Source organism: Dipodomys ordii, unplaced genomic scaffold (assembly GCF_000151885.1).
Source record: "Dipodomys ordii isolate 6190 unplaced genomic scaffold, Dord_2.0 Scaffold8, whole genome shotgun sequence".
Taxonomy (NCBI): Eukaryota; Metazoa; Chordata; class Mammalia; order Rodentia; family Heteromyidae; genus Dipodomys; species Dipodomys ordii.
Window position 1 is genome coordinate 1996982 of NW_012267224.1, and position 17434 is coordinate 2014415.

General features: G+C 39.3%; 1 protein-coding gene across 1 annotated transcript in view; it reads right to left on the reverse strand.

Annotated features, from left to right (window-relative positions):
* Nucleotides 1-13102, reverse strand: part of Bod1l1 (biorientation of chromosomes in cell division 1-like 1) — a 39670-nt gene extending 26568 nt beyond the window's left edge. Inside the window, exons 1-9 of the mRNA XM_013008886.1 lie at nt 13091-13102; nt 11879-12003; nt 7970-8160; nt 6867-7481; nt 5498-5647; nt 3391-3557; nt 2086-2197; nt 1362-1500; nt 369-441 (exon numbers count right to left, since the gene is read on the reverse strand). Of these exons, the coding sequence (XP_012864340.1) occupies nt 369-441; nt 1362-1500; nt 2086-2197; nt 3391-3557; nt 5498-5647; nt 6867-7481; nt 7970-8160; nt 11879-12003; nt 13091-13102 (1584 nt within the window). The remainder of the gene's footprint in view (nt 1-368; nt 442-1361; nt 1501-2085; nt 2198-3390; nt 3558-5497; nt 5648-6866; nt 7482-7969; nt 8161-11878; nt 12004-13090) is intronic.
* Between the last annotated feature and the right edge of the window lie 4332 nt (nt 13103-17434).

Sequence of the window (17434 nt, forward strand, 5' to 3'; positions counted from 1 at the left end):
GGGAGACTGAGATTTGAGGATTACAAAATCAAAACTAGCCCAGGCAGGACAATCTGTGAGACTCATACGCAATTTGCCATCAAAAAGCCAGAAGTGAAACTGTAGCTGAAGTGAGAATACTAGCTTTGAGTGAAAAAGCTCAGGGACACTGAGTTCAAGCTCTAGTATTCTGCCCATAGTATCTCTCTGTGCTTACCCTGCAGCAAACACAACTAACCAAAAGGAAACATCGAGAAATTCAGGCTATAACAGAACGGGAGTGGGTTTTTATTTAATCTGGAGGTCAAATATTATAGTCTTAAGTTTTACTGCAAAGGACTACATATTTGACCAAAGAACATTTGAGATAGGGTTTTACTAAGACATACCTCACTTGTTTTGAGAGTCTCCTTGGAATCTTCTTCAGACTGTTGTTTCTTTTTGGAATTCTCGTCAATGTTCCTAAACAGGAGAAACAAAAGTCAAATATGAACTTTCAATCTAATGTAAGAACTTCTTATGAAGGCTGAAAAGAAAAAAAAAAAAAGCTTTCCTTTACTATGAATACTTCTTAAGTGAATACTTTTTAAATTTCAATAGAAGTAACATCCTCAATCAGGGAGAACACAGTTCAAATGTGGCATAAACTGACCTTGATGATAAAGGAAAATTTATGGAAACAATTTTCTTATTTGTTGAAGGTGAATAGTATGGATCATATTTGGGAAGTTTTATCATCTGTTAAGTAAGGAGACCTTTTATATTCAGTTTAATAAATTTATGAGGTAATAACTCTTACCAAATTCTACAGATTATCAACTCTCTTATTCCGAAGTCTAGAATTAAGTTACAAAATTGTAACTTGATGTAACATCAGAACTGTAGGCCATGTCCAAATGACTTCATATTTTCAAGACTCCCTTTGGTTTCTAATTCTTATATTATTAACAAGACTGTGAGTTAGGGGACGAAGCACGGGATATTGGTAAAAATACCTATGTGAAAAGGCTAGAGAACAGATGCAATCATTATCCTAGAATAGAAATTCTTTTAGCATACTTCTAGAGGATCCATAAATTCTATGAAACTCTAGGGATAACTGTGTATTTATACATGTAAACTTTATCTGGGGAGAAGTGCTAAAACATCTACCAGATAACAAAAGTAATGAAGACATACTATTTTGAAATTATATATGTATATATGTTCATGTTTAAATATGCAATATAAATATAATAAAAATGAAATTTTAAGATCTTTAAAAAGTATACAGTAACACACACATACAGGGCATGACTTTTTACTGCTATTTTCAATGTATCTCCTCTAAAAGCATGCCAACAGAGTATAACAATTGGAACATGGCCTGTTAAAACATGTACCGTGAATCTTTTTTTCTTCTTTTGCTTAATGCTACTTTTTTCTCTAAAACCTTCCGTTCTTTAAGGACTTCTTTAATTCCTGGGGCTTTAGGTTCCAAACTCTTTGTTGACGCTTCTTCTAAGTCCATGCTACTTTTGCCTAGGAAATAAAGCCATTAACAAACTGTATTTCTGAAGAGAGTCCTATTTAATTTTCATTAAGGTCTTATACTCAGTATATAAAAATGCAAAATGGCATTCAATGGCTCTTAAGTTGTGCTAGAATCAACATAAAACAACTGAATTGCGTTTTATGCAATACACCAAGGAAATGAGGACAAACAGGGATCATGGGGTGAAACTGTGGTACAGCATATGATTATCATGCATGAAGTCCTGGGTTTGGTACCCAGTGCCACAAAAGCAAACAAACAACCACACCTATAAGCCTTCCCAAACTAGCATAAAGCATATGCTAATTCCATTAATATCACTATTACTTGTGTTAACAATCATGTCCCAGTGATAATTCATTCTACCATTACTGGAAAATAAATTTTTAGCTCATCAGTGGCATACCTTGTGACCTGATAGAATGCTTAACAGATATAGCAATAAAAAGAAAAATATCAGATTAAGAAGGAAATCTTCCACACTTGAGAATAGATAATTTTATAAGTAGTGTAAGAACAATGTGAAATTAACCTATTATTACAGTTCAATATAATAAAATTATCTGCTATACCTTGATTCTTGGCTTTGGAAGACTTTGTCTTTTCTGCTTTCTGTTTTCGTTTTTCTTCAAGTTTCTCTCTATTAATTTGCCTTCGTAAGAGCCTCTCTTCTTTTTCTTTAGCCTAAACCCATAAAATACCCTGATAGATTATTATGCAATAGCAAAAGCACTTTGAAAGAAAATCTCTAAGACGTTTTAGGCCTGGGGTATAGGGTTCAATGGTAAGAGTTTTTCTATCATGTGTGAGCTCCTAGGCTCAATCCTAAGGACCATACATGTTTTAGTCTGTTCTTCAGTTGTTCATACAAATTATGGGGATCTATGAGACATACATACTTTGTAAACATACATACTTATGTGTATGCTTTAATTCAGAAGCTATCAAAAGAACAAGAGGCAGACATGAAAATTTTCCATTGTTTTAAGAAAGCCATTTGTTTAAAGAATTAGAAAGGTACAATTGTGAGAGATAGTAGTTAAAAATATTAAAAAGAAAGCTACGAAAGTATGAAGCATCACATGTATATAGGTAGGTCTCCATGAATTTTCAATTGTTCTTACAGAAACTGAAATACAAATTCAAGTAGCAGGCTAGTTCTACAACTTGGTGGGATCCAGACTTTAGACTTTAATTTTTTGTTTTGTTGTTAGTCATGGGGCTTGAACTCTGGGCCTGGGCGCTGTCCCTGAGTGCTTCAGCTCAAGGCAAGCACTCTACCACTTGAGCCACAGCACCACTTCTGGATTTTTGGCGGTTTACTGGAGTTAAGGGTCTCATGGACTTTTCTACCCAGGCAGGCTTTGAACCATGATCTTCAGATCTCAGCCTTCTGAGTAGCTAGGATTAAGGTATGAGGCACTGATGCCCGGCTGTTCTCATTTTTTAAACCAGTGAAAACTTGTATTCGTATTTCATATTTAATGTTTCACAAATTGAAATCTACTGTTTAGATAGCATGGGATAAAAATTTTCTTTAAAAACATTCGTAATTCAATGTCACATTTTGTAATTCAAAGCCTTTTCAAATCCAAGAAATAGTGGGTTGCATTTCACTATAAATGCGATATTAATGGCTGCATAATGCATATCTTTACATGACTTGATCCACACTGATCCAAACATTTTCGTACCACTTACTACTCACTTGTATCAGTAACAAGAATATAAATACCTCTGTCACACATTTCTACTCTAGCTGGTTAAATGATAAGGCTTCTGAAGGTAAAACAAATATGTCTACTTATACACAGAATATGTGAATTTGTCAACCTAATGCAGTAGACAAAAACAATATGAGATCGAACAGGACTTACAATAGACTGTCGCCGCTGTTCTACAGTGAGTTCGTCATCAGAATCACTATAGTACTTTGAATAAAGATATGGTTTGTGAACATAAGCTTGCCGCACGCTTTTTGGTTTTCCTTCATTAGAATCACTAGTTTGAGCTTTTGTTTTATTCTGTTTGTTCTTCTCTTCATCTGGAAAACAGTAAGTAGAAGTTTGCTTCTGTGATTTCTGTATAGTAGGCAGTACAAGCAGCAAAAGTAGTATCAATGTGCATACGGAAATTTAATTTTAACCTTGCTCATCGTAACTGTAACCCCTCTGTACAGTATTTTTACAATAAAAATGTATAAAACTTAACATTTTAAAAGCTAAAATTCTTATCTTTATCAGTATTAGTAGCTTGAATAAGGTGCTTGTGCTTTTATAGGCTAATCTGAGAAACAAAGTAAATAATTTCATTAGTTACAGCTAGACCTTTGCCTTATTTGCATATGATCTAGATGTAATGGGAAGTATCCAGTCAGAGGTTAATTGGTGGTTTCTGATGAGCTGATGGCTTTACTGATTATACCATTTTTGGTTTGCTTCTGCAGGAACCTAAGAGTTCAGGTACTGAAGCCTTTTCAAACTAATGCTTCTTCACCCAATTATATGTTCTTTTGACAACGAGTTCACTGCTGTTTGTCAATGGACTTGAGAGGAATACTTACTTCATCACTGTTAGGTTGAACAAATTTATTTGAACCTGTTCTTCCTGTGTACACTGAACTCTATATTAGGAAGATGATTTGTTTCCCTTTAACACAGGAGGAAGGAAAAAGATAAAACTTGTTTTTCATGTCCTACCACTTACCACTCTGCAGCTTCTTTTATTTTTTCCTGGATACAAACAAAAGAATGAAAGATGGGCGAGACTGAAGAACAACTGTGGTATCAGAAGGTCCCATGTTTTCTCCCTCTGATTTTCTATGTGTTCTATCCAAAGCTACAAGCAAATTTTTAAGATGCTCTTGGATAGAAAATGGCAGATAATCTTTGGTTAATTTTAAAGACAGAATTTGACCATGGGGTAAGGAGCAACATGAGGTACAGGTTAGAAACGCAAGTTAAGAGTTCTGTGCTGACATTCATGAGCCATGTGACTTCACACTGGCAAATCTTACTGTACCGTTTTCTCACCTGTTCCTTTATTTCCAGGACTGTGATAAGGACTACAGGTCTTATATAGACCCATCTTTGAAACCCAAAGTACTCTGTCAGAATTAGGTGTTTAATACTCAAGTTGAATTCAGCTTGACCAGAGGGTTCTAACTTTTGCCCTCGGCTTCTGGGAGGTCTTTTCTAAGCCTTACAAGCGATGTTCCTGACTGGAGGACTTCTGTCTGCCTGGTAAGATCTTGAGTAGAATCAAGAAAGTAATTTAGGGTGAGTGCTTTAGGTTTTAAAAGTATCAAGCTGACTTTGGAGGGGCAGAGGCAAGATTAGACACAGAGACAGTCTACTACAATTCTTCAGACCCAAGAAGTTGGGGACCAAAGTTCCAGGGAACTCTAGATGACAACACTCTGGGTATATTATCAGGTATGGATGCCAAGGAAGTAAGGCTGCCCGCACCTAAGGAAGACGAATGGAAGCTCCTTGTTTGAACTTTCCTGGATTTTGCCCTATTATCTGTTCTCTTACCTAATTTTTATCTGTCTCTCAGCTGTAATAAATCATACCCAAGTGTATATCAGAGTTTGATGGGTTCTGTGAGTACTTCCAGTGGTTACTGAATCTAAGGCAGGTTTGGGATCCTGAATTTGCAACTGATGCCAGACTTGAGGGTGGTTTTGTAAATAGTGCTTTTCTCTAAATGTCACAGACACAAAAATGCCATTTTCATATTAATTACCTTGCCTCAATCCTGTAATAAATCCCAGAGGATGGAGTCAAGAAATGGGATAACCACAGCTTGCTGAGGGTTAGTAACTCACCAAGGTTGCTCAGACAGACAATACTGGAGCTAGGACAGAAAGAAATCTTCCAAATAAAGTCTCAATCTCTATTATGCTACCTTATGCCTCAGGAAATATCCATTAGAATATACAAATAAAGGTAAACAGAGGCCTTGTTAAGTAAAATGCTTTACCATCAGATGCAATCTCTCCTTCTTCCATGCTATCAGACATTATAACTTCCTCCTCAGTGTCTTCTTCAAAAGATGAAAGGTCACTGGTATGAACAGAACTAACTGTAATGTCTGTAAGTCCATCCACATCAGAATCTATCAAAGAGCAATCTTCAAGGAGAAAATAAAACACCTGTTATAAGAATATATTCAAAGCCCAGTTCCTAAATTATACTGAAATTTATGCTTTAAATATATATTGGGTGGCTCATGCCTGTAATCTTAGATACGCAGGAGGCTGAGATCTGAGGATTGCAATTCAAAGCCAGCCCAGGCACGAAAGTCTGTGAGACTCTTATCTCCAATAAACTACCAGAAAACCGGAAGTGGTGCTGTGGCTCAAGTGGTAGAGCGCTTGCCTTGAGCTGAAGAGCTGAGGGACAGCGCCCAAGCCCAGAGTTCAAGCCCCATGACTGACAAGAAAAATAAAAAAGAAATTAAACTATTAAACAAGGTATATATAAATGTATATAAATGACACACATAAAACCAAATTTCCTGTAACTATTTCTTACCTAATAATGTAAAGATTAGGAATACACTGAGGTTGCTTGGAATATGTGAACAAGGTGTAAGAAGAATTATGAAGTCTATACTTTCTTAACTTTTTCTGTGAGTAGACATATCCTTATAGAAAAGACATTACATAGTTGTTGCCGCTTTTTCCAGGGGAGGTTTCACCTTGGCAATATTGGGGTTTTGAATTCAGACTTCAGATAAAATCCTGTGCTTTTGACGGGGCCAGCCTTGAACTTCAATTCTCTTAACTTGGAGTATACAGGCATGCACCATTATGTCTAGCATATTCTCTGAGCTAATTCTTCCCCTACCCCAGGCTATACCTGAATTCATTCCTTTAAGTTATATTTCCCACAGAGCTGGGATTATAGATGTGACCCCTCTGTGCCCAGTTTATTTATATTTATTATTTCCATTTCTTTTTATTTTTATTTGTTGGTTGTAGGGCTTGAATTCTGGGCACTGTCCCTTAGCTCTTTAGCTCAAGGCTAGCACTCTACCACTTGAGCCACAGCACTACTTTTGGTTTTCTGGTGGTTCATTGGAGATAAGAGTCTCATAGACTTTTGTGCCTGGCTGGCTCTGAACCAGGATCTTCAGATCTCAGCCTCCTTAGTAGCTAGGATTACAGCTGTGAGCCACTAGGGCCCAGCAATTTATTACTTCTATTTCTTTAAAAATAAAAGTTTTCAGAGTTTTGAGATAAAATTATCTACTGAATAGTTAAAATTTGAAGCCAAACTTGTTACTTCCCCTCTGTTCCACTTTATGCTCTTTACATTGTTGTAGTTTTGGAAGTTTTTAAATATACCTTCTTTTGTTCCTTCAACAGTTTTAGCTTTACTAGTATTCTTTTCTGAAGGAGGTTTTGAACTCTCTACTTCTTTGTCCTTTGCTTGTTTCTCATCTTTTACTTTTTGTATATCTTCATTCCTTTTGGAATGATCAAATTTCTTTTCAAACTTTTCTTTCTTGTCTTTCTTTCTTTCTCCCTTTTCATTGCTGTCTGTTTTTTTTTCAGTTTTGTCTGTGGATTTGTTCTTTTGGTCACTGATTTCCTGTTGAACATCCTTGTTTAGCAGAATTAAGCCATTATTCTCTTTTGTGTGATTTTTAACTTCTTCAGCTTGGCAGGGAGGATCACTAAGTTCTTCAGACTTTAGGGCAGTTTCTAGGGTTTCCCCTCCAGAGTCAGGTACTGCCTTTTCTTGATCAGCCATGTCCTCTGACATCCTCTCTTTGTCAGCGCTAAGGTCAGTGCTTGGCTGAACGGAGAGTTTCTTTGATACTCTCTCACTGTTCTTAGCATTGGACGTTTCTGTCGAGGCCCGGGCAGCACTGGCTTCCTGGTTAAGAGAAGTTATGGTTTCCAAGATCGACATGGCATCATTGGCGACATTGGCACTGGACCCAGGAGCAGGGGCACCTTAAGAAGAAAAGATAAATTTTGAAAACATCGATACAGAAGCTAACCACCTGTGCTCAATCAATGCCATGCTCATCTTGCTGTAAAATGCATGTGTGTGCAGACCATTTATGTGCTTACAGATTTCAGGTGCCAGTGCTAGATTCGCATTCAGACCTCTCTACTGCCCAGCACACACAGTGTCTTTGGAAGGGCACTGGCAAATCTGAGAATAGTTTAGTTCCCAGAGAAGAATGTCTTCTGTAATTACCCTAGCGATTCCACTGTAACACACACACTCACACACACATACACCCTGCTACTAAAATGCTCATTATTTTATGCTATACTGAAAAAAAAAAGCCAGTTGAGGAATCTGGGTATTATTTAAGGTAATTACGGCCTCAGTAGAGTAGGCAAATAGAAAATGCTTTAAAGAACCAAATATAACTTCATACTGGGTTCAAGATGAAAAGTAACGGAACTGACAACGAGTAAAAGCAAAGCACCTTGTGTAGTGACAGAAGAGTCTGGTTTCTCATCATCCGGGACCGTGCTGCTGCTTGCTTCCTCTTTGTGATTTAGTGTGGCCAAAAACTCATGCACAGCTTTCTCTACCTGAGGTCTGAATGTGTGGTTGATCTTTGGATCCACAACCTGAGAAATAATTCGATCGATACCAGATTCCAGCATTCCTGATCTGAAATATGGGATATTTTACAGAAAAAGAAAGAAATATTTTAAATAACTACATTAATGACTAAAGGCAAAATAAAAATATATTGGTCATATATATTCTTCTTTAAATGGCCCCAATCCATTCACCTGGATGTAGAAAGTGTAGGCAATGGAAAATAAGTTTCATGCTAGGTGGTACTTTGGTATAGTATACTATATTAAAGTTTGTAAATATCCAATCATTGTGTTACTGGTCAAAAAATAAAAACACCCAACAAAATAAGACAAGAACACTTTTAGACCTGAACTGGAATGTAGCTCAGGGGCATACGCGAGCCCTGGGTTCAATTACTGTAAACAAAATAAAACAAAAGAAGAACAGAACCAAACAAAAAAGAGCAAGCAACAGTACTGCAGACCAGAAAAATGAGCAATACTTTTCTTACCACCCTGACAATAGCAAGCAGGGATTGAGTTCTAGATCTAAAATAAATCCAGGGACTCTTCAAATAACTACCCCTACCCTGCTACAATTCAGGCGTTTGAACTCTGCCTTCTTCTTGGTAGGGAGGAGTTGTACCATTTGAGCTATACCTTCAGCTCCAACACAGTTGTTTTTAGAAAACAGAAACATGTCTTTTATAATAGGCTCTGCAGGAAAAGTGAAGAACATATACAAAGTATAATTTAATCAACTCTTTGAAAACTAAGGAGAACAAAACACAACTCAAGACTTCTGGCTTTATTTTTATTATCTTTCTGCTATAAAAGTGGATGACTTATTCGTTCAACCACTGTGTTATGAGTGTCTTCTCCGTAACAGCCGCCACCCTGACCACCCCCAGGCAGCTACAAAACAGACTTGGTCCCTGGTTCTGGTTTGGGAGGCAGATGCAAAGAACTAAAATACAAAATGCTAGACACAAGCATACACCATGTAGAAAGAAGAAACTGTAGAAAGAAACTACCCAATATGTCCAAGATAACTTGGGAACGCTCCACCAAAGACAAGGAATTTAGGCTGAGTCTTAATTTTTGAGTAAAAAGGGTAGAAAGGTTCTCTAGGTTGAAGCAATATTATGTGCAGCAAGCAGAAGAGTGACAAGGATAATATAAAAAAAAAGCTGTAAAAAGTATCTGAACAAAATAAGAGAACAGAATGGTGTTGTGAGAGGGGAGAGGCAGTCTTTTCCAGCTCTGAGGATTGAGTCTCCGTCTACAGAATGGGCAAGATGTCTGGCCTCACAGCTGACAAGTGCTATGCATGCATGCAGCTCTGTCTAGAGTGAAGGATAGATTAGCTTGTTCATTTCCTGCGGCTTCTTGGCAACCTTGTGACCCTATTTATGTGGGCCGTAGAGAGAAACGGGCCAATGAGGCATAAAGTAGGTTACCTGCTCTAAGATTAAAAAAGAAAAAAAAAGGTGATCCTGTAAACAGTGCCTCTAAGATGTAGCAAGTAGAGAAGTAATACAGAAGAGGAATTATACAACAGTTCTGATTTAAGGCTTAAGTATAAAGGTATATATAAAATAAAAACAATCCTTGTACTCTGTAATTGCATTTTCTTCTCTGCCTGTCTTGCTTTTGTTTGCCAATAAATAAATAAAATACTAGAGGGAGGGGATGGTTGGGGGAAAACAAAGGAGGAGGCAACAATGCTCGATAGTAACTGTAACTCCTCTGTACAGTATTTTTACAATAAAAAAGATACAAAAATAAAATACTATTACTTTTAGTTTTCCTCATATGAGAGTCAATGCTGATATTATACAAAAGTAGAATCCAGCTGGGTGCTGGTGGCTCGTCCCTGTTTTACAAGCTACTCAGGAGCCTTAGATCAGAGTATTGAGGTTTGGAGCCAGCCAGTACCTAAGTCCATGAGACTCTATCTCCAACACAGACAAAAGCTGGTAGGAGACATGACTCAAGAGAGTCAAGCAAACCAGTCCCAGGAGAGTAAAAGACATTAAGCTTAATCTCTGGAGCAAGGGCAGGGAGCTGAGATCACACTGATTTATTTCAGTGGGCTCACTGCCTTGCAGGCATGGCGTGGCCATCACTACTTCTCCACAGTGGGGAGAAGCCGCAGCTCTGGATTCAAGGGCAAAGCTGAAATCCTGGCAACTGGCATTTTACTCGTTAAAGTTGCCTCCTTGTCTTCTTTTTAAATTCTGTTAAGATCATTATTCAAAGTTATCTAGTATTTTCAGATTCTGTTTTATACACGAATGCCTAAACAAAATAAATACTTCTATCCTACTGAGTTAGGAGATTAGCAGAACCATCTGAAATTACCAGTGTTAGATAGCAACTGCAGATGGCAACCTAACAGTCAACAGAATATGTATGACTGCATATGAAAAACGGTTAGAAATTACATATTTACATGGGCTGGTTGGCCCTACACCATCACTTTGCATATATCTAGGTAAGCTTTTTCTTTAAGGAAGTTTTCTCTTTGCTGTGGATTTTTGTGGCAAGGTCTTTGCTAGGCAAAGCATTAAATGAAAGCGTTGTATAATCAGTATGATCCTGTATAAATGTGTGTGTATGAGTGTGTGCATACATGCACAACATCAGTAATGCTCCAGTTCCTATGCTGTTTGGGTAACTTTTCCTGACTGCCTTTGTGGAAATGAGTAACCATCTCAGCCGGACATCCAACAGACACCTTCTAGCCTCTTCTTCTGGAAACAGCTTTTACTTTTCTCTAACGGCTGTTATTATGCAGTCCTCTAATGGTGTCTTTTGATCTTACCAAGAGTCTTTCACAGGTCCCTCAGCCTTTAAAATGCAGACAACACGGCTACTGTAAAGTTCCCTCTCCTTTTATTTACAAGGAGACACAGTCCAAGCCCCCAGGTTCCTGGATTCTAGTATTACATGAGGATAAATGGGTCTTTTGAGGTGTGAATTTTTATTTCTGGGTCTTCCTGCAGTTTGGAATATCACACTACATTGGCTTTTGATTCCTATGTGACAAGAGGGAAATTAAGAGAGGGCAGGTATAAAATGGACTGTCAGTTTAAAAGTTACATTTCATTTTCAAAAATGTGCTTAAATATAAATATTTGTCAAAGCAGGAAGACTAGGTATTCTTTAAATAACATATCTGTTTGGGAGGTGGAGGCTGGGATAGATCTTTTTGTCGTGGCAAATATGTTATATTCCAAAAACAAGTACAAGACTGTAAATCAAAAATACTTTTTGGAATAAATCTGTTTTTTTCCCCAGGATTTTTAAACATTTCAGCTCTTACTCTTTTCTCCTATGTTCACACAAAATGACTCACAGATCTAAACAAACCCTTTCCCCCCTCTGTGTTACTACATAGAAGACTTAAAAATCAGTAAAATGCAAAAGTCAAAAGGGAGCAGCTCTATTTGAGGCTGGTCTCAGATCAGGGGAGAAGTTTTAATTTCAGTGATTTTTTAATAGTGTCTTTATTTGTAAAATAAGAACAATTAAGTGTATTATCTCAGTTTTTTTTTTTTAGCATGTTATTTCTTTTAGATATTTCTATAGGGTTTCAAATGTTTGGTCTTTTCAAATCTGCAAGGAGAAATGTGATTAGGCTGTACTACAAAATTATACTGCATCAGATGGTTAGCTGCATTGAAGCTGATAAAACTACCAGACCAGGAGGTAAATAAATTTCTCTTTTGTGTGAAAATTCTGCTTTCACACAAAATAAGACTTTTGAAAGCCTGCCTAGGAACCCTTACTCCGTAACTTACTTGAGGACTTGCTGTCGAATATTATTTCTGAGCTGGTTCTTATTGAGATGGGGACTCCAGGTATGAGTTGCCAAGTGGTTTGCAACGAAGTTGTCCACACGCTGCCTCAGATTCTGATAGGCCGGCTAGGAAGAAGAAAACAAACATAAATGCCAAAGAGCCTTAAAGTGATACAATACCAACACCTGTTGGGAATGTGACTATCTTTAACAATCTTAAAATCTCTTATATTAGTGTGTCAATAAAGTTCCACAGCATACAACAATCTCATTCAAATACTGCCAATTTTGTCAAAGAGAAGAGAACGCAGAAAGAAAAACCACTAGAAATAAAACACGAAATCCAGTTAGTTGTTTGGAAATGAAGAAAGGAGAGAAGTGGAGGAAGTAACTCATGGATGAAAAGGTGTTATTACAGCTGGATAATTCAGTTTCAAAGTTGTGCAATGTATTTGGGATGACACTGGCTCTCTTTGCAGATACAACTCATATAGGAAAAGAATGTGGATGAGAAGATGTAGGTAGGGTCAGAAGCATTTGTGGAACCCATACCTTGGTAGTCTTAGCTGGTTGGAGAAGAGAATACCAAGAGTAAAGAAATGAGGTTGGTGACATCAATTGGGCTCAGTGCTTCAAGGCTTATATTTCTGTATAAGAAGTCTGAAAACGGGGTCAAGAATGGAAACACACTTCAACAATGAGTGTAGTGATATGATAGCTAACTAGAGTAATGAAGTTTTGTGGGGTTGTCGAAATGCACAAAAAGGCACTAGGTCTTGTCCAGGAATGATTTCTATCCCCTTGCTCCCAAGGTGGCATTTGGCAGGGTGAGAAACATTTTCAGTTATCACAACCGAGGAAGTACTATTGGTATCCAGGAGTAGAAGACAGGGGACATTCTGTAGCGCACAGGACAGAGGACAGTCCCCAGGGCAAGAACTACCCATTCTGAATGTCAGTGTTATAGAGGCAGAGAGAGGAGACACACGGTACATCATTTTCACTTAAAAGGACATTGCTAGAAGGAAAGTATGAACACTCAGAAATGCACTCAGTACCTATAAGTTACTCTTCATTTCTTCACCTTCCCCACGTTCTGCCATTTGCTCCACTTCCCTTTCAGAGTTTATGGTCTAGCAGTAAGTTCTCACGCACCATCCTCCTTTCTGCTTGTCCATCTAGCAAACTTCTCACCTTCAGAACTCAGGCTAACCTGTGGAGTCATTATGACTTATTCGTGTGGCTCTTCCTCCACGTCCCTACTGGCTTCCAGATACACCACGTTCCAGGAATTCCTGCTCTGCTTTGTATTTTGGAGAAGGGGAGATATGTGTCTCCCAATGAAGTGTATGCCTGGTTCTCTCTCATAATTTTTGTTTTCACACAGAACATCATACTGCTTGACAGATAAGCAACTGAAACATTGTTCTGAGAAGACTAGGTAACTATCTCCAACACAGGGTGATAAAGGTTTTATTCCTAGGAGATAAATGTATCTGTTTTCCAGGCTTTTGCTCAAGTGTAGCTTCTACACAGTTGTTTCTCATGCTCCTCTCCAGGTATTCAAAATCAATGTGATTTCTTTCTTTCCAGTGAAAGCAAAAAACAGGTCTTCATTCACATATTTCCCAAATGTAACCAACACTGATTAGACTTAAAAATTACAATGCATTTAGCATTCTCAGTTCCCCTTAAGATGTTCAAATCTGAACTACCTATTGGTAATTTTTCTTGAGTCCAAGTTTTCCTTATATTAGCAAATTCTGTCAGCATCAGCGTCAGAATACATCTAGAACCTGACTGCTTCTGACATTTTTGACTACCAGCACGTCCATGGCATCTTACCTCTTGTCTAGACTACAGTTGCTGATGCTGTCTCTGCCTTTGCCTGCCTCAATTTTATTTTCCAATAGAGTATAGTACACTTTCTAAAATCAGGGTAACTATAAAATTTGCTACCCAAAGTATATCAAGAATGAGCATAAAAGAGAACATTATGAATAATTATCTACGGCCAACTCATCTAAAATACAAGTCAGGTGGGTTTTTCACTAAAACCCTGCCTATGGTCTCATAGTTAGCGTACACCTAACAAGCAAAACAACTAGTGTAGCACCGGAAGCTTGCTAGACTGTGAATGGAAGGAAAAGCACGCCCAGCTCTCAGCTCTCAGGGGGCTCTGCTTCAGGTCTTATGCACTCACTCCCAAGGTTTGCAACTTGGATTGCAGCCACTTTGTTAGTTCCTTTAGGGACAGCTCAACTATCACCATACTCAAAACAAAGAGAACACCTCTTCACTCCTGTCTTGCCTTTTCCCACAGACACTCCACATGTTATTTAGTAGCTATTCTCTGCTAGAATGTAAGTGCTATAACATCAAGAGGACTGCTGGTTTACAGTTGTGTCACTGGTGCCTAAAACAAGTTGTTCAGTGACCGTTTACTGGAGTTGCATGAATAAAGTGATCAGGAGCCTTTCATAACTGAAAAATTGTGTCAAAACAACAACTACTACTACAACAACAGAAAACCCCACTAGGCTTCCTTCAGATATCTGGGAACTGGTAGAACACAATGTGAGAGGCTTAGAGTGGCTGCATCTAGCTTAGATGACAGTTGACCTATGTGCCACAGACAGGTCACCATTTTGGGGAAAGGCTTTGATGACCCCTGAGCTGTGGACAGGAGATGGGAGATTTATCCCCATCTGGGGAAGCTGACTTTGGTACTTCTCATGGTTTAGACACATTCTGATGGACAGATTTGCTCTGATACAGATTTGCATCTGTATCAAATGTCTCAAGTCTGAAAAATGTATGTACTAATATAATCCAGTTAGTTCTATAACCTAGTATGCTACAGGTATTTGTTTTTATTTTTGGGATTTCCAAGCTCTTGTGTCTTTATTCAAATGAAAAAAGGGGTTATGAAATAAAAATCAAAGCTAGGCATAGGCATTACTGGCTCATACCTGTAAATGTTATCTACTAGAAAGCTGAGATTAATTTAAGATATTAATTTAATATATTATTTAGTTGCTTTCTTTTGGGGCAGGGAGGGGGGGGGACGCTGAGGAACACTGAAGTAAGCCCAAGTAAGACAGTCTGTGAGATTCTTCAATTTACCATCAGAATGCCAGATGTGGAACTGTGGCACAAGTGGTAGAGTGTTAGCCTTGAATACAAAAAGGTCAGTGACAGCATCCAGGCCTGGAATTCAAGCCCAAGGACCATCACTCCCCCCTCCCCCCCTGTAAATAATATCTTAAATTAAAACCAACATAATAACTAGCTAAGGGAGAAGAAAAGAGGAGAGGAAAAAGTAAAGGTGACATTGGCTAGTTGATTGTGGAAGCTAATGGACAATAGTACCCAGGAGGGCAACTTCTAGTTCTGCTCTTTCCTAGCTTCAAATACTAAAACAGAAAAGTGTTTCTAGGTGAAATTGCCTAGAACTGAGCATTTTCAACTATTTGAGCAGCATTTTGATTATACATATACATTCTTCTTGGGAGAAGGACCAAGGGCTTCCTCTAGACTGTGCAAGAATCTTAGAAACAACTATGCTTCTCTACTTCATTTGTCTGCTCCCCCCGCAAACCTGCAAAGGCTTCAGAGGCTCTAGAAGGGATTTTGCAGACACAAAGTAATATTTAATTGAGATGTAAATGAATACAAGATTGAGACAGGTATTGTAGCTCTCTTCCAATCAGTACATTAAAAATTCAAGTCGAGGGGCTGGGAAGGTGGCTCAGTGGTAGAGCGCTTGCCTTGCATGCCTGAGGCCCTGGGTTCGATTCCTCAGCCCACATAAGCAAAAAGAAAAAAGCCAGAAGTGGCACTGTGGCTCAAGTGGTAGAGCGTTTGCCTTGAGCTGAAGAGCTGAGGGACAGCACCCAGGCCCAGAGTTTAGGCCCCACGACCAGACATCCCCCCCACCCCGCAAAAAAAAAAAAAATCCAAGTTGAATATACAGTGTGACATCTTGCAGGTTTGCAGGTTTTGGAGAACAGCGAAGTGCAATCTCTACTTGTTAGATACAACTAAACAGTGTTTTGTGGGTAAATTTACTTAGCTTTCTGTAATATTTTCACACAAAAGTAATTTTCAAAAGGCAACGTTACTTTAAAAAGATGGCTGTGCATATTCCCTAACCTAACAATGTAAAAAAAATTGTGCATAATGTCTCAAATTATTCTAGACTTCTGTGGTACAAAACCTTCACTATCTTGGAAAAGCACCTTTTTACACTGTGGTCAGGGTACCAGAGTTCTCAGGGAGGAAGGTTACCTCAGATTTCAGTTGTTTCCAGAGGAGAGGACACACAGTTGCAGTTCACCTCAAAGCCTGTGAACGTTCTGCAGATTTTGGACCCTCCCCCTTTCTTAAAAAAAAAAAGCAGGGCCATTCAGACTAGCCAGTCTATAAAACAAAAACAAAAAACCACAACAATGCCGCAGTTCCATCAAAACTCCAATCTAAGGGATGAACCCAGAGAGAACCTCCTCAAGATTAAGGGGAAAAAAGGAAACAAACTAAAACCCTCAAAAACTTTTCAACACAATTTTCACTCTATCTGTTTCCAGACTGGCTGGTCTTTCTTTTGAACCTTCCCGGTGTCCTTTGTTCCTACATTCTTGACCAAAACGACGACATTGACAGGCTCCTGCTAATCATGTCCGTTCCCCTTGCTGGCCCCTGACTCTTTGGGAGGTGGGGAGGGCAGGGAACTTTTTTTTTTTCTTCTTGTTGCTCACTTTTCCTTCTCCCCGTTATTCTCCAGAACTCAGCTCTTCTTTCCTGACACAGTACCTGCTGTCATCTCCCCTCAATGGACGGCTCTGTTTCTGATCCTCTCTTTCCATCTTCTCACCCTAGAAAAATGACGTCGCTTGGCTACTTAAAGTCCACGGTGTCCGAATCCACCTCTTCACTGCCCACCATTGCACCCGCCCCCGCCCCCAGATCTCAAGGTACAGCACACATACTTGAAAACAACTCGGTTCGATGACTCCCTGAATGCTTTCCCCGACCAAAGACCACCCCCCCCCAAAAAAAAAGAGAGACTAACACATGAAAACCACGACTCCAACTCTGCGGATTTCAAGAGGCAGAAAAAGAAGCACACACACACACACTCACATGCACTCACACACACACGCGCGCACACACACACGCGCGCACATACATGCACTCACACACACACGCTCACACACATGCACATTCACACACACACGCGCACACACACTCACACGCACGCACACACACACGCGCGCACACACATGCGTGCAGACACACACACTCACACACACGCGCTCACCACCACCAAAAACAAACCGAAGCCAGCAACTCGATACAAAGTGAAGGGCGGGACGCGCTCCGCGGTAACAGGGGTGCACCGCTGGGCACTGGGCCGGTCGCCCTGAGCGACAAGGACAGTCCTGCTCACCAGACCGGGGCCGCGCCGGGCCCTGCCTCCCGGCTCGTCGTCGGGGCTCGGCCCGTCCCGAGTCGGTTAAACGAACGCGCAGGTCGGGCGGGATGGAGGAGCGCGCCG